Genomic DNA, 20239 nt, shown 5'->3' on the forward strand with positions numbered 1-20239 from the left:
GACACTAATCGATGAAGTAAAAGACATTTGTTTACTTCGTTGATTAGTGAAATTACCGAAGTAATAGAAGACATATGACTGCAGCATTTACATTGACTGATGAAGTAAATAGTCTATTTAACTTCACAATTTATGTATTTTGGTGAAGTAATTTATTCAAACGACTTCGTTGCTACGGATTTATGGTGAAGTAAATTATTTATTTAACTTCACCATTGAAATTTAGTGAAGTAAAAACATATGTTAAACTATATTAAAATTTAGATAATAATGCCACAATATAAATATATTTCTGAAACTTAAAATAGACTATAAAATATTCATAAATTATCCATTCCAAAATGACGAACATTCATAAATTCACAAGTATATCCACCAAAATAATCCAAAAATATGCATGTATCCACAAGTATTTCCACAAAACTAAAATTATATCCGCAAAGACAACAAATTATTATCCCAACGTGCATGACACATTTAGGCACCTACATAAGAGTAGACGAATTCAATGCATTCACTTCTAACTTCATCATATTGATCTTGGCCGTAATATTGGTTCTTGATGGATCCTGCAAACTTAAATGTAAAAATGGGAAAAGTTTAGCCCTTGGGGTGGGGTGGCAATCCGTGATTGGTTAAAATTAGTGGGCCCCACGTGGGGTCCACTGATTTTAACCAATCATACTCTGCCACGCCACCCCAAGGGCAGTGCCCTTGGGTAGCACAGAAATTCCCGTAAAAATGATAGCTCAATGTCAATAGGAATGTCATCATCTTCAGGAAACAAGTATACTAGTATTTTTTTTTGGTGAAGTCACTTGAATGTAAAAACATCTATGATATATAATGCAGGATTGATACGATCTATTTAGCAAACAAAGAATTGGACAAACAGATTTGCATAGTATGTTCCATAAAAACACATAAAACCAACTCTATTATTATAATCAATACCCAAGTCAAACGCTTGAAACTAAGAATTGAAACAAGGATTTAAACAACTCGAAAATTTCCACTTACATTTCCAATCCTTGCTATGCTGCAAAAATTTAACAAATTCCTTGCACCTGCAAAAAAAAAAAAAAAAATTAAGCATGCTAGCGTGTGAAAATGGCTACTGTAGGAAAAAAAAGACAGAACAGTGAAAAGGAGATGCCACAGGCACTATAATCACCTTCTTAGTTGTAATTTACTAATATTTTTAATCTTTTAGTTGATGTACATGTATCAAAGAACATTACATATATATATATATATATATATATATATATATATAAACCCTATTATAAAAATATACAGAGAAATATTAATAGTTTATCATACAATCACAAGCAAAAGCACTTGGGTGTAGATTTCCAATGTGCTAATGATCTGATGAACGAAAGTCAATTTGATGGGAATTTGATGGAACAAGTTCACCCATCACTTCATTTGTATCCAAAGCCGAAGAGATTGAATGATTTTTACATGCATCAGACCCTTCAGGACAACATGTATTCTAATGGAAGTTATTTTAACATGCCAAGGCAGTAGCAGGTTCAGGTCAATATTCATGATTGAGCCGCTGTTACTTAGTAAGCATGACAGCTACCTCTCAACCTCATTTGAACAGTGTAGAGGTGAATGAGAACTGGTAATCAAGTTAGAGTGGTGCCCAAGATTTCTGGGATCCCTATGAAAGTGGTGTCCATAGCTTTAGCGGTGGACGTAATTCATATCAAAGCCTATTCAGTGTACTTACTGAATGTAATGAACTACGGCCTGCTGCCAATTATGTTTCAATGAGCTCATCGGAGAGATTCATCCAGGCTGGAAACTTCAGTGGGCTGGGTGAGGGAATTCCACCGAGAAGCCTGGCACGAGAAGCACTTAATGCATTTAACTACTTGAGTGCTCACGTTGGCACTCAAATATTATTTATATATAATTCAATTATATATTATAATAAGAGAATGTAAAACTGAAGTAACTCCATTCAATGCGCCCTCTAAATAGTAAATTCAAATGAGAACATGTTGAGCAGATTATACTTCTGAAATTTCAAGGTCCAAAGTCGATCAAACATGCTACATATGTTTAATTATATATTTAATTTAAATAGATGAATACATACAACTGAAGCTACTTCCTTCAAGACATCCTACCATGAATCCATCGAGAAAATGTTACTTTCAAGCAATTCATGAAGTAATTAAAATGACTGAAGACTCCTCACTAAATTAAAACAGGAAAAAATGGTGAATATAAACTTAACAACAAGAAGTCAACCTTGATGCCAAATCATAGTGTTAGCCCAGCTTTCTCCAATCAAGGATCCATCAGATCTGCAAATAGCATAAATTGGAATAACATTAATTAATCTCAGATTCAACAAAAATAAGATACTACAAAACCCAAATCACTCCAAAACATGCAGGCTAAAAAATCAGAAATGCTCATAGACTACGTAGTGAGTGAGAAAATAAAAAAACTCATCAAGAACACTTCTCGCAACAATAGAGAATAATTATTCCCTGCAAATTCTTTCTTTCAACGATAATATATATATATATATATATATATATATATATAATAGAACTTGAAAGGAAGATGCACAGTTGTATATGCTTACCGACAAAAACGGAAGGTTTACGTCAAATGGGAAAGCCTATTACTTATCTGCCTATTACTTCATATGTAAAACATGTTGAGCAGATTATACCTTGCTTCTTCACCGCCTAAGCAACCAAGAAACAATTTTTTCTGGCATCTCATCTATAACAGGTTATCTGCTGTATTAATTCAACTAGTCATTTGGCATCAAAACCGACATTTAAATCTACCAAGGGTGTATTCCCTGGATTCGAGAAGGGAAACTTCTAGTTTCCCATCGTACTAACTTGTTTTCCCATGATTATTGAATGCTTATATCTTACCATATTCTACAAAATTACAATATTTTTCAGCTTATCTTATTAAATAAATGAGATGAAGTAAGCAAAAAGGCGAAACTTTGATGACAACAAAATAGGAAAACACTAAACAGTTACCAAATCCAAAATTCATAGTTCCTCACCTCGTTGCTGAAATAAAACCTGCGAGCACGAAACGATTTCCAGATCTCACAATCATGTTACACAAGTAGCCAAAATCGAGTCTTAAATCAACAATAATTAAAAGGTATTCAGCTAGTAGGAAAATAACAAGAAACAAAGCAATAATAACAACCACCTTTGATAAAAGAGGGAGGCGACGAGTCTGCAGCGTTTGGACTTAGTTTATGTGGAATATTTAATAAGACGATAAGGAAGTGCAATATTACGTTGTAGTATCATAATATATGATAATATTACCTGCTTTATGCAGTAGGTCACAGCAAGAACAGCCCAGCACATCATCCCAAATTTACAATTCGTAAAAAAATTAATATCAAAGTTCTTTCCAATGCAAGGATACAGCTTCATTCCCTGCAAATATTAATCGACATATTTAGTTCAAAAAACTGTGGAACGACATTGTTGACAAAGTAATAAATCAATAGTTTCAGCACTTGTAACAAACAAATCATAGCTGCTAATCAGAGATTTGTGGATTACTCATACGCAAGAACATTATGTAAACATTAAATGGAGCTAGACATCCATTAACATGATAGCACCAAATTCAGTAAACCGCTAACTTCTATGTACAACACTTGATTCATAGGAAAGAAAAAAAAACAATCTCCTTTCTTTAACAAGAAATTCTGAAATTTAAGCTAATACAAGTACTCGAATACACTATAGTTTCCAGTATAATATTCCCACAATCTCCGAAATTAGCTTAAGTTCCAAGATAACTCCTTTTTATTATTTAGAAGACGCCACAGTGATCAGATAAAACACAAGGAAAATGAAAGGTTGATACGAATATAAGCCTGAAGGATCTCACCGGTGAGCCTACAGATCCTCTTTGAAAGGAAAGGTGATGCGGCGCTCACCCAATATAAATCGATGACAATATTTCCTGATGGCACAGAATCACTTGAAGGTGGTGCAATTAGACCCTTAATGCAACATTATTCAGAATATTAGATATATGGTAGATAATTAATATGGACTTTAAGTTTGCTAGAGTACTGCCAAGAGCACTTACTTTGTTGTACAAGAAAATACAAAAGACAACTTTCAAGAATGAGTGTTGAAAACATCTCGCCCAAATGATCATATACTAATGAGGGTTAAAAAATTTTAAACCTTAACAAAATATAATAATAACAAATTTAATAAACAAGTAGATTGGGAAATGAAAATGTACATGGAGGTAAAACATCTCAACAACTCCTTGAGCAGGTCATAATCTGAAACTACTTGCACATTTATATAAATTTTTAATGTCCTGTATAATGGGAGAATAAATGAGCAACAAAATAGGCCTAATAGTTTTTACAAAAATATTAGTACCATGGTATACCATATGCGCATAGTTCAATTATCCACGAATGAATCCCATCACCTAATATTAGTACAAATTCACAAATCTGGGAATAAGAACCCTACAGAAACTAATATCTTTACAAAAATAGATGACTCATCCTATATACACACACATATACCAAACTCACATTGATAAAGTTGCTCCTAAAATGGAACAAAATATGATAATTTTAGGTCCTCAAATGAAATAAAAGAGGAATAAGTCAATTTATTTATCAAAGCTAGGAAATAAAGACATAGTAACATATGAACCTCTGGCTGTTTGAATGCAGCTAAATGCTCGAAGATGAGAAACAAAGAAAGAATAAGAGCCACCACGACAAATATTGCGGCTTTGCTTGCTGCCCAGCTATAGAGGGACGAAGTGGCAAGATGTAACAATGACAGTAAAACACCCTTCGTACAAGTAAACCATTCCTATAATGTTTCTCAAGTATTAAAACACCATCATATGCTTGCATAGTTAAATTCAAAGAGCAATTCTTATACAAAACCAAGTATAGAAAAATTATCATATCTCGCTCAATTTAAATCGAACACTACAAGAAAATTGACTTTTCGCAGCGCAACATCAACAGCGTAAAATAATAGTACGCCATTAATACTATTATTTACAGCTTGCCTCTATATAAGCTGTTAAATTATAGTGTTTACAGCGCGCAGCACGCTGCTGATAGTGGTGAAATAAAATTTAGTAACAATAGCGCGCAACACGCTGTCATTTGGATGTTAAATTAGATTAATTATCGCGGGCAACACGCTGTGACATAAAATTTAATTTCTACAGCGTTTTATACGCCATTGTTGGGCTTTTTCCCATTCTATCGATCGCGCCAATTCCAAAATCTCATAAGCGCCAATTCTCAATTCCCAAATCTCATAATGATCTAGCGCGAAATATTTCTCCACAAAATCTGTTGCACGTAACTTCAGGGAAATCTTGAGAAATCTCTTCAGAGCAATCTGCGACTAGTAGAGAAGAAATTAATCGAAAATTCATCCGCCTTTTGAGTAAGTCATCGTCTCGCATATATCTTCTGATTTTCCCCAATTTTTCCATCGAAACCTCTCTATTCTCCCGAATTTTTGGTTTTAATTTTGGTAACCCTATTGCTGCAGCCAGGCTTCACCGATCGATTTTACTTCCTCAGAACGAAATTGAGAATCCCACGAAGAACACAGCGACGCAGGTCAGTTTTTTTTTTTTTTTGGTTATCAGTCTGAGAAGAATTCGTGGGGTTGAGAAATAATTTGTTGCAGATTTGTTTTGGTTATCGGTGTACCTTGTTAATCTCTCGGGCTTTGTTAATCTCTCGGGCATATGTATTTAGGTGATTGGTAATAATAGACTCTTGCTTCGAAATTGTTGGATCGGGTTTATTTCCACAGCTTTTATCAACAAGGTTACGAGTTATAATAACTAGATATACTCACATTTGTAATTGGTCAAATGTTCACCATATTATATATGAAATCTGATCAAAACTACTCTTGTTTGATTAGCAGAAAATAGTAGATGTTTGAACAAATTATTCAGTGTGTGTGTAAGTGAAAATCAGCAGATTTGAACAGAGTTGAATGGGAGATCTGGATGAAAACAGATTTGAACATAAAGCCCCCATATGTTTCAAGATCTAGCTGCTATTTTTGTTCCATGTTGTTACTAGATTTAGTATAAAATCATCACAGTAGCTGCTATATTTACCATTGAATTGCCTCTTTGGATAGACATCTTAATCTTGATCTGAACAATATTTTTTTTATCTTTTTTTATCCATGAAGTAAAATAATTTAAATTTTTGCTCTTTAGGGGTAGCTGCTATTCACAAATTGTAGCACGATTCGTGAGTGAGTAGTAGCACTTGGATCAATGTTTTGCGATGTACTGAGTAATTTAGTTGAAGTTTTTCAATTTAACTCAAAGAAATCAAAGAAACTTTTGAGACTTTTTAGTTATTATTATTGTACTTGACTTGCACTTGAGTCCTTGACAGTGTATGCATGTGTGAGTGCAACAGGAATAATCTAAAATCTATTTTAGAGTCTTGATCAATTTAATTATTGAACTTTTGTGATTATTTTGACTGGTTGAGTTCTCATGAAACAAGATCTATTGGATTTATCACTTAAATTAGTTTGCTAATCTCATGAAACAGAATCTGTCAACTTGTTTTGCCCTCAAATTGTTTGAGTTTTTATTGAACTTACAATCTTGCACTAGTTTGAAATCTGAACAAGTTTCTCAATTTTATGAAAATCAATTTTAATTTTCTTCCACTACAAGAAAACAGGGCTTCAAAGACAGAAAAATCCGTCTCTGAAACTCTTTTTTTTGTCTTTGAAAACATTTTGAGACTGTTGAAAGCCTCGTCTCTGATTCTGAGACAGAAATACTTCGTTTCTAATCTTAGAGATAGATTATAAATCCGTTTATAAATCCGTTTGTATTTTGGCCAAATGACATCGGTTTTATATTGAATTCCGTTTCTGATTTTGTCTTAAATCCATCATCGTTCCGTCTCAAATAACTTGCTATAATATGAATTTTAGTTTCTTGTCTATATTTCTCGCCTAAATATTAATTTTTAAATCCCAATAACACACTTCAATATAGAATAAAATATTTTAAACAAATAATTTCTTAATCCAAAGACAATACAATGTAATTAATATTGATATAAAAAAATATCCACATCATTCAAGTAAACAAAATTAGATAACTAATCAAACTACGTACAAGTAACTAAATAAATCATCAATTCTCCCAGTACACTAATCTACACTTCATGTTGCTCCAAGGGACCCCAACTCTTGAATCATGAGCTCCTGTTATTTTTCGGTCTTCCTCAATAAGCTTTTCTGATTCACTTCTTTTGCATAGACATTCAGAAACAACCTCCAGTTTCTTTCTAAAATTCAAGAATTTCTTCCTCAATCTTCTTACTTTATCTTATCAAAACGCATTTCACCGACGCTTTACATGTCCAGTACTCCATTGCCAGCTACATCAACAAACTGGTACATTAGTAAACATAAAAAAATTGTGCAACACTCGTGACCGGTGAAAAAAGAGAGGAAAAAATATAACTTGCACACTGAATTTATAATTGAATCCATTCCATAAATTTAAAATGCAAGAAGTACATTCCAACTGAAATATTCTTGTGTGTATTCACACTATCTCCTTGGGAAATTTTAAGAGTAGCATAAGTCTATAAGACAAGAACTACCTACTAAATTGAAGGAAAAAAAAAATATTTAACTTAGTGAACAAACCAAATTCAAACTAATAATTATTAGGTACAAATATAGCTTCATAAAAAACTGATATAGAATAAGCAAGTATGAAAGAATGTGCGATAAATTAATATGAGTACAAGAAGCAATATCTTCACCTTAAATTTTCTTTGAAATGCTGAAGATACTCTAACTATAATTCCAGTCTCTGCCTCTCATTAACGGCTGCACCATGGATGTGAGCACACTTTTAGACAAAAAGAAAAATAAATGAACAACTTAAGAAACAACAACACAAAATATAATTACGTACCTAACAAGAATATGCAAATTCCTTGCTTCTCCTCTGCACAACTCACCGCAAGAATGTCACTGAAATCAGATTATACTTCCATGTCATGTTCTTAAAATTCAATAACATTTCAATCAAATATTAAAAAACTTAATGGAATTTACTTGTTCAAAACCCCATCTCAAATCTTATTTTTCAACCTAGCATCAAATCTGCCATGTTAACAAAGTAACTAATGATTTGCAAATGAATGTTTGGTCACCACTTTCCAAGCTAAAACAAAGAATTTTCTGCATCTATGTCCAGAGTTTTTATAAAAATCAAATAAGGCACCATGCCCATTCAAACAGACCCAAATCTGGTAAATTTAGGGCAAATGCTATCTAATTTCGTTGAACGGGGTATAACATTAATCCGAACTCGCAATTATAAATCTTATTCTTCCCTATTTCAATCGATTTAACAAGAAATTCAATCGAACAAATTTCAACAAGAATCGAAGAAGAAAACTCAGTCGTCCCATACCTTATAAAAACTTCAAATTCGTGGAAGATTTCTCGAAGAATATCACATTAGAATCGTAAGAGAAGTGCCAAACACGATTGTAATTTCTCTCAAGTTTTTTTTTCTGGTGTTTAAGAATCGAGAAACGGCGACTGTCGAAGAGCAGAAGGAGAAGAGGCAATGTGACGTCTGCAAATTAGGGATGATTTGGTGTATAATCACCATTATTATAATATTTTATCTTTCCTTCCGGTTAATTATATCATATATATTTAAAAAAATGAAATAGATTTAGTCCGTTTCAAATCTGTTACCAATTTATATAATTTGAAACGGATTTTTTTTTCTGTCTCAACTTTTTAATAAATTTTAAACAACATTTTTGACAGAAATCAAATTGTCTCAAATTCGGTTTATAATCTGTTTTTATTTTTGTTTATAAAAAATTTTGTGTAATTTTGTCTCAAACCAGTTTCAAATTCGGTCTCAGATTTCTTTTCAAATATCATGTTATATGAAAGTGAAACGAATTAGTAATTTTGTAGAAAATTCGTCTATAATTTACATAAATCTGAAACATATTTTATTTCCGTCTCAAAAAATCTGTCTCTGAAGCTATGTATTCTTGTAGTGTTCTCCCTTTTTTATTGAGTTTTATTTTTTATGTATATTAAATAAATATAAAAATCTTATTTTATATTAAACATAAAATTTGGGGTGTATTGTTGTATACAAATCTTATTTTCAAATTATATAAGGAATCATGAACGCATATATTTGTATGTTAAGGTTTTGTTGATTTATGAAATGGATAAGGAATGGATTCATCTACCTTCAAGGCTTGTACCCGAGTATGAAGAAGGGGTGCAAAAATTTATTGCACAAGCTAGGAACTATGCCAAAACAAGGGAAGTAATCTTATGTCCTTGCAAGCGTTGCAAAAATAAGAAGTATATGAAATTTGACGATGTGTACGACCACTTAATTATTAAGGGGTTCGATCCTTCTTATACTGTTTGGGTTTTCCATGGTGAAATTTATAACTCAAAATCTCAAGGTGAAGGTAGTTCAGGAGGAGTTCGGATAGAGGATGAAAGTAGAGAGGCATATAACTTGTATAAGGATGTCTTTGTGCCGGAAGAAGAGGATGGAAACACTATGCCTGAAACGAAAGATTATATGTTTGCTGATTTATTAGAAGATGCAGAAACTCCTCTCTTTCCTGGTTGTACAACTTACACGAAGTTGTCAGCAGTCATCACATTATACAATTACAAGTCTACTAATGGTCACAGTGACAATAGTTTCAATGAGCTCCTTAAGATCTTAGTTGACATGCTTCCAGAAAAAAACATACTCCCAGAAAATGTTTACTCGATGAGGAAGTTGTTGAAACCATTTGATTTAGGATATGAGAAAATACATGCTTGCCCAAACGATTGTTGTCTATTTAGGAATGATCTTAAAGATCTGGAATTGTGTCCGAAGTGTGGTTCTTCAAGATGGAAAGCGGACAAAGTCACTGCCAAAGTTTGTAAAGGAGTTCCTGAAAAGGTACTACGGTATTTTTCCATAATACCAAGATTGCAAAGGATGTTCAGATCAAAAGAAAAAGCTGAAGAGTTGATCTGGCACTCGAACCACAAGAGTCAAGATCATATGATGCGTCATCCAGTTGATTCAGTAGCTTGGGATACAATAAATCATAAGTGGCCAGATTTTGCATCGGATCCTAGAAATCTCCGCCTTGGTCTTGCAACAGATGGATTCAACCCTTTTGGTGACCTTAGTTCCAGATATAGTTGTTGGCCTGTTATTTTGGTCAATTATAACCTTCCTCCATTGATGTGTATGGCGAAGGAAAACCTTATGCTGACATTATTGATTCCAGGTCCGAAGCAACCTGGAAATGATATAGATGTATACTTGGAACCTCTTGTGGATGATTTGAAGAAGTTGTGGGACACAGGTGTGGAGTCGTATGATGCATTTAACAAGTCAATGTTTAATCTGAAGGCTATTTTGATGTGGACAATTAATGATTTTCCAGCTTATGGAAATCTAGCTGGATGTGTCACAAAAGGGAAACTTGGTTGCCCCATATGCGAAGAAAATGTATGTTCAATGTGGCTTAAGTATAGTAGAAAGTTTGCATACATGAGCCACAGAAGATTTCTTGCTCCTAATCATCCATTTCGTCAAAAAAAGAAGTGGTTTAATGGGAAAAAAGAGACGAAAGGAAAACCTAGACCTTTGAACGGCTTGGAAATTATGGATGAAATAAAAGACATTGAAAATGATTGGGGTAAAAAGAAAAATGGTGAGACTATCAATACTTTGAGGAAAAAAAGAAAGAAGCAAGATAGTTCAAAGAAGGAACAAAAGTCGGTTCAAAGGTGGAAGAAAAAATCAATCTTTTTCGAGTTGCCATATTGGAGTGTAAGTTATTTTGCAATTATTCATTATTATTTTTATTCATAAATTGTTAGAAATATTCTCAACTAACACTATGAAATGTGTCCATGGTTACTTGTAGGGGCTCCTGCTACGTCATAACTTAGATGTGATGCATATTGAAAAGAATGTCTGCGAAAATATCATAGGCACATTGTTGAACCTGAAGAACAAATCCAAAGATGGTGTGAATGCTCGCAAAGATTTGATTCACTTAAACATTAGAAAAGAATTACACCCTCAACAAAAAGGAGAAAATAAGTATCACTTGCCTGCTGCACCATACACGTTGTCCAAAAAAGAAATGGATGTATTTTGTTCGAGATTGAAGAAAATAAAGTTACCTGATGGCTATAGCTCAAATATTGGGAATTGTGTTTCTTTAGAAGATCATAAGCTTATTGGACTGAAATCTCATGATTGTCATGTTCTAATGCAACAATTGCTATCAGTAGCATTGAGAAATCTTCTACCGAAAGGTCCACGTAATGCTATATTTCTGCTGTGTGCATTTTACAATGAGTTGTGTCAAAGAGTTTTAGATAGAAACCGTTTAGAACAACTTGAGGAGAATATTGCTGAAATTTTATGCATGTTGGAGAGATATTTTCCACCCGCTTTCTTTACTATCTCTGTTCATTTGACAATTCATTTAGCCAGAGAGGCTCGCTTGTGTGGGCCAGTCCAATTCCGCTATATGTATCCATTTGAAAGGTAAGAAATATTCATTTATATGTTGACAAATTTTATTTTATATTATAAATTATATTTAGATTTTGCTATCAACACTTATTTTACGTGAATTTTTCTTTGTCATCTAGATTCATGAAAACACTAAAAGGTTATGTGAAGAACCGAGCGAGGCCAGAAGGTTGCATAGCTGAGTGTTACCTCGCAGAGGAACGAATGATATTTTGTAGTGCTTATATAAAAAAGGCTGCTAACATTGGTGTTCGTCCCAATCGGAATGATGATTTAGAAAATGGATTAGTTGAAGGTCGCCCAATTTCTCAAGGAAAAGAAAAGATTTTGGAAGATCACGTGTTGCAAGCCGCACATCGATACGTGTTGTTCAATACTGCAGAAGTTGAACCTTACTTACAGTGAGTGTAGTTAATTTCATACTATATTATTCATGATCTTTTACATATCACTTATAATATAACATCTCATTTCAATTATTTTAAATAGGATGCACATTGAAGAGCTTAAACAAATAGATCATCGTCTATTAAGTAGTGAAGCATTGTTACAGAAGCAACATATGGAAACATTTGCTGAATGGTTATCAAAACATGTTTCTGTTAACTCTTCAGAGCGACTTCGATGGCTTGCACATGGTCCGAGAAAGCATGTTACATCTTATATGGGTTATGTTATAAATGGACAGCGGTTCCACACAATTGATGTTGGAAGGTCGACACAAGACAGCGGTGTTTCAATTGAAGCTGATACTGTTTGTCAATCTAGTTCTACTGCTGATTCACAAACAGTAGGAAGACTATCATACTATGGGGTTATACGGGATATAGTTTTACTACACTACTACTCTTTCACAGTGCCTGTTTTTAGGTGTGATTGGGCCAATAATGAAACTGGTATCAAAATGGAGGATGGTTTTACATTGGTCAACCTACACCAAGGAATAAAATCTTTTGAAAGCGATCCTTTCATTTTAGCATCCCAAGCAAAGCAAGTATTCTATTCCCGGGACAGTGATGAATCAAATTGGTATGTGTTGCTAAAAGCGCCGCCTCGGGGTATTCATAACATGAATGTCGCTGAAGAAGATGCCTATACGACATCAACACCTCTTGATGTGTCTCAAATTGAGATTAATGTTAATGAGAAAGAACCGTACTCAAGGAATGAGTGTGAGGGAATTGATGTCACTGAGACATGACTTAATTTTTGGTTGTAGATTTTTTAGTTATTTATTTCAATTGATAAATTTTCTACTCAAGTTACACAAGTCCTCGTTTACTATTGCAATATATTTCTCTCCTTGTTTATTTTCTTGTTTATTTTCAGTGATGCATCATGTAAAATTACATGTTTGATCAGGTCATTACATATTATTCAAATGACGAGCAAAATGGGGAAAAAACGCAGCAATGCATACGTGGATGTGATTCAGGTGATAATTGTATTCTATTTCAAATCTTGATTTATTTTAATAAAGTACACTAGGACGTATAAGTTTATGTTTCTGTTATTTTGCAGGAAAAAAATAACTCTAGCAATTCATCTAATTCATCACAAGATTTGCGTGGTAAAGAACCAGTTAATGACGGAAAAATGGATAAGAAAAAAGGACGGGGAGCATCAAAGTTGAAATTGATTAGTGGGCAACAAAAGTGCAAAGAACTACAGCGTAATGAGTTTGGACAGCCAGTCGGAGATAATTCAATAACATTTGTATCTTTTCTAGGTTGCTTGGTGAAGGAATTTGTGCCATATACATTAGATGGATGGAATGACGTAGACGAAGAAGTGAAAGATAAGATGTGGAGTTGTCTCCAGGTAATGTTTTAGTTATTCAATTTTTAACTTCCAATGCTATTGAAAAATGTGTCTTTATTTTCATATCTTGTAATGTATAGATGAATTATAAAGTTCAAGATTGGGAAAAGAAATCAGTGTTTCAAAGGTTATCCAAATTGTGGCGTGATAGAAAATCCAAACTTCAAATTCTTGTACGCCAAGCTAATTCAAGTCGAATGGCTTCACGGGATCTCAAACTTTTGAAACCCGAATTTATGGACCAAAATCAATGGGAATTATTTGTAAAGAGGACATTGTCGCCTACCTTTCAAGTAAGTATTTTTTTTTTTATTGTTGTTTTCTGCTTTGATTCTTTATTGATTGGAACTGAAAATTATTTTTTTGGTTTTATTTTTCTGGTTAGAACTTGAATATTGAATCTTTATTGCTGTTTTTTTGTTTTAATTTTTTATATAGTAGCTGGAAATGTTTTTTTGGTATTTCAGCTTATGGTTAGATGGTGAATATTGGGTATTGGAACATAGATGTTGATTTATAGTTTGAACTGCACATTTTTGGATATGTTAATGATTTTTTTTGCTTTAGGAGCTGTAAATTATCTTATTTGATTTTTGTTTTTGTGGTTTGAACTTGGATCTTGAATAAGATATGCTGAATTCCTGTTAGAATTTTATATCATCTTGTTTTTGGTTTTATTTTTCTGGTTAGAACTTGAATATTGAATCGTTATTGCTGTTTTTTGGTTTTATTTTTTTATATAGTAGCTGGAAATGTTTTTTTGGTTTTTTAGCTTATGCTTAGATGGTGAATATTGGGTATTGGAACATAGATGTTGATTTATAGTTTGAACTGCACATTTTTGGATATGTTAATGATTTTTTTTGCTTTAGGAGCTGTAAATTATCTTATTTGGTTTTTGTTTTTGTGGTTTGAACTTGGATCTTGAATAAGATATGCTGAATTCCTGTTAGAATTTTATATCATCTTGTTTTTGGTTTTATTTTTCTGGTTAGAACTTGAATATTGAATCGTTATTGCTGTTTTTTGGTTTTATTTTTTTATATAGTAGCTGGAAATGTTTTTTTGGTTTTTTATCTTATGCTTAGATGGTGAATATTGGGTATTGGAACTTAGATGTTGATTTATAGTTTGAACTGCACATTTTTGGATATGTTAATGATTTTTTTTGCTTTAGGAGCTGTAAATTATCTTATTTGGTTTTTGTTTTTGTGGTTTGAACTTGGATCTTGAATAAGATATGCTGAATTCCTGTTAGAATTTTATATCATCTTGTTTTTGGTTTTATTTTTCTGGTTAAAACTTGAATATTGGATGTTTAGCAGTTGTTTGTTACTATGGTCGTGCATGTTGTTAGTTTTCTCTAAGTTATTTAATCATACGTAGTGCAGATTTCATTTTATCAAACAAGCAATGACTTGGTTTTATCTTTTAAATTGAAGTATATATATTCGTTGGTAATCCCTTTATTAATGTCTTCATTTGTTTGTTAAATCTCAGGAAAAGTGTGCCAAATATAGAACAATGAGGCTAAAGCAAGATCACACTCACACAATGAGCCGGAGAGGTTATGCTCGTTTGAGTCACATTATGGTAAATATTGTTATTATTGTTTTGTTATATTCTCTAATTTAACACATATATAATGATATATATATGCGTCTTTTGAATTTCTTTCCACTTATATTTTTTATATCTCTATATTTAAGAAAAAAACAAGTCCGGCAGATACAAATATCACAAGATCGCAAGTTTGGATTGAAGGTCACAAGAAGAAAAATGGTGAACCTAGTACTCAAGCTGTTAGAGAAAAAATGGTAATATAATTAATTTTTTTTTAGAAAGTCATAATAAAAAATTACCAGCCTAATTTAGTGGATTTTTATTTGTTTTTATCTTTTTTATTTGCAGAAAGAAATAGAAGAATGTCCACCCGAATCTCAAAACACATGTAACATGGCTGAAGATGCAATCAACCTTGTGTTTGGCAAGGAAGCTCGGGGTAGAGTTCGGGGAATGGGCTTTGGAGTCACACCATCAAAAGTTGGAGTTTCTGTGCAACAAAGTGGATCTGTTACACAACTACGACAAGAAATGCAAGAAATGAAGTCCATGTTTTTACAAGAAATGCAAGAAATGAGATCTATGGTTTTACAAAATCAGCAAGAACAGGTTAGTAATTATACATAATATCTTGATCAATTTTTTATGTACACTTAAATTCTTGAAATATCATGACAACATTTCTTGACACTATTTGTTTTTAAAATTAGGTTGCCAGTGGTGGAATTGGTAGTGGTGTTGCGAATGGAGTTGGTAGTAGTAGTGATATCAATATTGGTACCAAAAAAAGTGGTGATTTTGGTAATGCTACAAAACATGTAGCTACTGTTCAGGTAACTATCTTCAAATTACGTTTATAAATCACAAATTTTTTATAAAATATAACTGGTATAATTATTAACTTTTTATTATTTATTTGCAGTCAAATTTGAAGAATGTCGTCATTCATGGAGATATCCGTGCTAATACTAGATGTAAGTTGCTTCATTATGCTGTTGATGAATTAGTTGTTGGAGAAGGACGTATTGCATCCATAGATCCGAACGCAAAAGTGCACCACGTTGTTCTTGGTGGATCTTTTTGGAAAGTATGGGTTGATAAGATTTTGGTTGAGAAGGTGGACCTAATTCGGCCAAATGATGAAATGCGAGTTCTTGATGACGCACTAGGAAGCACTGTCGCATGGTTATCTAAATTTGTAGTCTTGTCTGAGTGATATAGATTCTAGTTATTCGTGTTTTTATCCATTTTTGGGTAGTATGATGAAAAACTCGAGTATTAACTCTCCGAATCAATCAAACTTGAAATTATGTTTAGTTTCTTGTAAAGATTTGCTTCTTTCATTTTCATGAATGAAATAAAAGTTTTTGTTTGGTTATGGTTTTCATTTCTTCGTTCAGTTTAGTGATGTTTTTGTTACAATCCAATCATACGAGGCAATCGATGATAAAATAGTGAGTTGTCTTCTTTTTTTGCGGCGTGCGAACGAGTGTCGCTAATAAACTGTTAACGGCGTGTATTGTGAGCTGTTGATGTGATATTTTCGCAGCGTGCAATACATGCTGTTGTCGTTATTTTCTGCAGCGTGCAATGTACGCTATTGATGTTATTTTCCACAGCGGACATTTGTACGCTGCGGATATGCTGTTCCGCAGCGTGCATAAGCACGCTGCGAATATGGTTTTACGCAGCGCATAGTGCACGCTGCGGGAAGTAATATCCACAGCGGAAAATGCGCGCCATTGATGAAGTAATTAGCAGCATGCATTGCGCGCTGTCGATAGCGCTTTCCGCGGCGTACAATGCACGCGGTTAATAGCTTTGAACTTTTAACAGCATTGAATTGTACAGCATTCATTGCGCGCTGCGGAAAGCCAATTTGCACGCCGCGGAAAGCTGTTTTTGTTGTAGTGGAAATTGGGCGAATCTAAAGACATTTTACTTTAAACTTAAGGGACTATAACTTTCATTTGAAAAGTATTCCGAATTCCTAGTGTATAATTCCCAGATGTTCGAAATACAATTAGAAAATACAGCAAGGTCACAGCAGAATTCCAGATTCGTCACATGTTACTATAAAATTCATATTAAATTCAAATATGATCAAAAAAAAGTTCTATAATTGGAAATTAAAGCTACCATATTTCCCTACATTTTATCTTCTCAATTATGTGCCAAATAAAATCAATTACTAAGCCTAAATCTATCAGCAATAACACACATGACACTCGCATGCTTAGTTTCCTATATATTAGATCAGTTTTCGTAGAAAAATAATATGAAATTTATTTTACATCCAAATGGCTTGTAACTGGTGGAAATTCAAAGAAAATGAAATCATATATAAGTTTTATTTGAAATTAAACTTTGAATTATATCTCAATCAATACCAGATTTCAAAAGAACAGTAGGTCATTGCACAAACAAGAACTAAGATTCTAACACATACCAGTTTCAGAAAAATGGGCGTATCTCTTTCTAATTTTTATCACATGACTTGATCTTAGTACCAAATCGAAGCTAATACAAAGCACTAAAACTTTTGTTCAAATCGTAACTTCAAAATCCAAAACCACATATATCAAGAAACACATTTTTCAGATCAAATATGGACCGTATTTTTTGGTATTTTGAAGCACTTGACTGTTTTTTTCCTATAGAGAAACAATAGCTCAATTTTTCTTTTAAAAAAATTCACACCTTTGACAGATAAAATCTTACGCAATCAAACAAGGGCTAAACAAAATCAAAATCAATCGAACAAAAATGTACCAAGGCGGATACTGGCATGTTCATACCCAATCTTTCCATCGCTTCGTTCAAGAATGAAACCATGCCTTTCTTTGCCTGTAAATATAAATATGAACAAATATAAACTTAACAGTTCCAGAAGCGGTAAATCCCTTTGTCCATTTGATGAGATGCCTGAATCAATTGTAGTCTTCTTCACTAGGAAAGAAAATGTGAATCTTAGTCTCTTGTTCGGCTCTGACACATGAAAGAATAAAACAAAGAAAGAATGAAAGTTCAATGGTATAAGGAACAAATTACCTGTAATAAGACCATCTCCTGCATATTCTTCAACAACCAGCATGCTTAAGACGAAAATGAAGTAGAATATAAATTACCAAGATAAAGAGTTTACTGCATCCAAGAGATCCCACTTCGTGTAATGCTTGGGATAATCAGAAAATTGGTAAAATGGTAGGGCTTGACTAGAGTTTGTCCTATAGTTCAAATACAGACTAAAGATGGTTGGAAACACCAGAATCAAAGCTAGAATCATAAAAAATTTGTAGCAGGAACATCGCGTAGGATACAGATAGAAAAAAGGCTCGGTGTGGGCACAAACGAGCATAAAAAACTGTGATTCATGGATCAAAACAAAGCTGCTGGTGTAAGGAAGAAAACCCCCGTTTGAAATTTCGTTGTTGGATGAAAGAGATACGAGCCGAATACCGTGACTGCTCGGGTGCCTAGCGGGAAAGAAAGATGGGAAAGAAAAGTTGATGTTTTGGTGTGAGAATGGGAGAGTAGATCAATTTTCAAGAGAAGACCGGTTTCTATATTTTCAGCCTATTACTTCACCACTTATAAATTAAAATTATAATTTTTGAACCTATTACTTCGTCAAGAAACATATGCCGAAGTAAAACGTCACTTAAAATTATAAGTGAAGCCCGTTTTTTTATTGATGAAGTCTAAAGTGCATTTTACTTCGCTAGTTTTACAATCGAAGTAAATACCTATCTATTACTTCGGTAATAGTGATCGCCGAAGTAAAAAATGGCGAAGTCTTTTAACACTTTTCTACTAGTGATATGTACAAGAGCTGGTCAAGTGGAGCGATCAAGCCCAACTTGACCGGCCTACTTCATCACTCGCCCCTCCAAGGGGCGAGGATACCGCACACGCAAGTTTCCGTGTGCGGTCAAATTGGTAGGCCCCCGCGAGGAGGTGAAGCCCACCAATTTAATTAATTTTTTTTAAATCAACGGCCAGATCTTTCTGGCCGTTGAAAATTAAAGGGCCAGAAAAATCTGGCCCTTTTATTTTAAAAAAAAAATTGAATAAAAAAAATAAAGAATGGCTGGGATGATGTGGCCGTTAAAGATCAACGGCCAGATCAATTCCAGCCTGATTTTTTTTTTAAAAAAATATTAATAATTCCAAAAAAAATTCTGAATTTTTTTAAAAATATTCTGAAAAAGTACAAACGGCCATAATTTTCAAAATCCATGAAATTTCCTATAAATATACTCATTTTCATTTCATTTTACACACACTCTCCACTTTGTTTATACATATTCACACACTCAATCTTCAATATTTTTCATGGCATACATGAGTTCTTCATCATCGGACAATGATATTATGTCACATGATCCGATGATGGACGACTTTATCTCCCCACCACGTTTAATAAACAAGAAACTAATAATGAACGTCTGTACGCTTCAATCGGGGGAGTCAAGTCGCGTGCGTGGCTACAAACGAAAATCAAAAAATCGAGAAGGTTTTGCCGGGGCTCAAAGATTATTTAAAGATTACTTCGGCGAAAGTCCCGTCTACAGCGAGCATGATTTTCGAAGGCGATTTCGTATGAGAAGACCTTTATTTTTCGGGATTAATGTGGAAGCTCTACAGACCAATGTGTCTTACTTTGTCCAACGGAGGGACGCAATCGGTAAACTCGGGTTTTCATCACTACAAAAGGTTACGGCTACTGTCCGGATGCTTGCATATGATGTTGCAGGCGATGCTGTTGATGAATATTTGAGGATAGGTGCATCGACTGCGCTAGAGTGTTTGAAATTTTTTTTGCAGAGGGGTGTATGATATATTTTCTGAACAATATTTGAGGCAATCAACATCTGAGGACGTTGCTCGGCTAAATGATGAAAATGATAGAAGAGGATTTCCCGAGATGCTTGGAAGCATTGATTGCATGCATTGGGCTTGGAAAAATTGTTCGGTAGCTTGGTCAGGGCAATATCAAAGTGGGCATAAAAAAGAACATTCGATCATACTACAAGCGGTTGCATCAAAAGATTTATGGATTTGACATGCATATTTTGGCGTACCAGGATGCAACAACGAAATCAACATACTGGAGAGGTCCAACTTGTTCTTAAATCTTGCAAAGGAAGAAGCCCCTCCAATGCAATTTGAGGTGAACGGGAATGAATAAAACATGAGATACTATCTCGCC

The 20239-nt window shown here is 33.6% G+C and overlaps 2 protein-coding genes and 2 long non-coding RNA genes across 10 annotated transcripts; 2 read left to right on the forward strand and 2 right to left on the reverse strand.

Moving 5' to 3' along the window:
* Nucleotides 1–342: 342 nt before the first annotated feature.
* Nucleotides 343–18430, reverse strand: LOC140891083 (protein LAZ1 homolog 1-like). 7 transcript variants are annotated; one of them, XM_073299353.1, is made up of 10 exons: nucleotides 18079–18430; nucleotides 17826–17976; nucleotides 4707–4803; nucleotides 3910–4473; nucleotides 3333–3446; nucleotides 3056–3074; nucleotides 2269–2324; nucleotides 1742–1853; nucleotides 1021–1067; nucleotides 343–576 (listed from the first exon to the last, which is right to left on the reverse strand). In XM_073299353.1, the coding sequence occupies exons 1-4, from the start codon at nucleotides 18119–18121 to the stop codon at nucleotides 4450–4452; spliced, it is 315 nt and encodes a 104-aa protein (XP_073155454.1). In that variant the 5' UTR covers nucleotides 18122–18430; the 3' UTR covers nucleotides 343–576; nucleotides 1021–1067; nucleotides 1742–1853; nucleotides 2269–2324; nucleotides 3056–3074; nucleotides 3333–3446; nucleotides 3910–4449. The 7 variants fall into 7 exon arrangements, with proteins under 7 accessions (XP_073155454.1, XP_073155450.1, XP_073155449.1 ...); XM_073299349.1 differs by having other exon boundaries at nucleotides 343–569; nucleotides 3056–3136; XM_073299348.1 differs by having other exon boundaries at nucleotides 3056–3136.
* Nucleotides 5237–9677, forward strand: LOC140892073 (uncharacterized). Its single transcript, XR_012152728.1, has 3 exons — nucleotides 5237–5465; nucleotides 5574–5644; nucleotides 9277–9677. It is a non-coding gene; the product is annotated as an uncharacterized lncRNA (long non-coding RNA).
* Nucleotides 7066–8700, reverse strand: LOC140892072 (uncharacterized). The gene is made up of 4 exons (XR_012152727.1): nucleotides 8509–8700; nucleotides 8005–8063; nucleotides 7850–7916; nucleotides 7066–7456 (listed from the first exon to the last, which is right to left on the reverse strand). It is a non-coding gene; the product is annotated as an uncharacterized lncRNA (long non-coding RNA).
* On the forward strand, nucleotides 10008–16335 carry LOC140892071 (uncharacterized). Its single transcript, XM_073300819.1, has 11 exons — nucleotides 10008–10926; nucleotides 11024–11655; nucleotides 11763–12044; nucleotides 13006–13078; nucleotides 13165–13464; nucleotides 13545–13757; nucleotides 14965–15057; nucleotides 15174–15281; nucleotides 15376–15636; nucleotides 15738–15860; nucleotides 15950–16335. Exons 1-11 carry the CDS (start codon nucleotides 10081–10083, stop codon nucleotides 16241–16243), a joined length of 3225 nt encoding a protein of 1074 aa, XP_073156920.1. The 5' UTR covers nucleotides 10008–10080; the 3' UTR covers nucleotides 16244–16335.
* Nucleotides 18431–20239: the final 1809 nt, after the last annotated feature.

The sequence above is a fragment of the Henckelia pumila genome, chromosome 3, assembly GCF_033568475.1.
Source record: "Henckelia pumila isolate YLH828 chromosome 3, ASM3356847v2, whole genome shotgun sequence".
NCBI classification, from domain to species: domain Eukaryota; kingdom Viridiplantae; phylum Streptophyta; class Magnoliopsida; order Lamiales; family Gesneriaceae; genus Henckelia; species Henckelia pumila.

Coding starts and splice junctions, on each gene's coding strand:
- LOC140891083 (XM_073299353.1), bottom strand. CDS start 18,121: ATGCTGGTTGTTGAAGAATATGCAGGAGATGGTCTTATTACAG. Junction 4,804..17,825: donor CGAAGCGATGGAAAGATTGG/GTATGAACATGC, acceptor GTCCCTCTATAG/CTGGGCAGCAAGCAAAGCCG. Junction 4,474..4,706: donor CTGCATTCAAACAGCCAGAG/GTTCATATGTTA, acceptor TACTAATATTAG/GTGATGGGATTCATTCGTGG.
- LOC140892071 (XM_073300819.1), top strand. CDS start 10,081: ATGTTCAGATCAAAAGAAAAAGCTGAAGAGTTGATCTGGCACTCGAAC. Junction 13,079..13,164: donor CATACGTGGATGTGATTCAG/GTGATAATTGTA, acceptor GTTATTTTGCAG/GAAAAAAATAACTCTAGCAA. Junction 15,282..15,375: donor AAGCTGTTAGAGAAAAAATG/GTAATATAATTA, acceptor TTTTATTTGCAG/AAAGAAATAGAAGAATGTCC.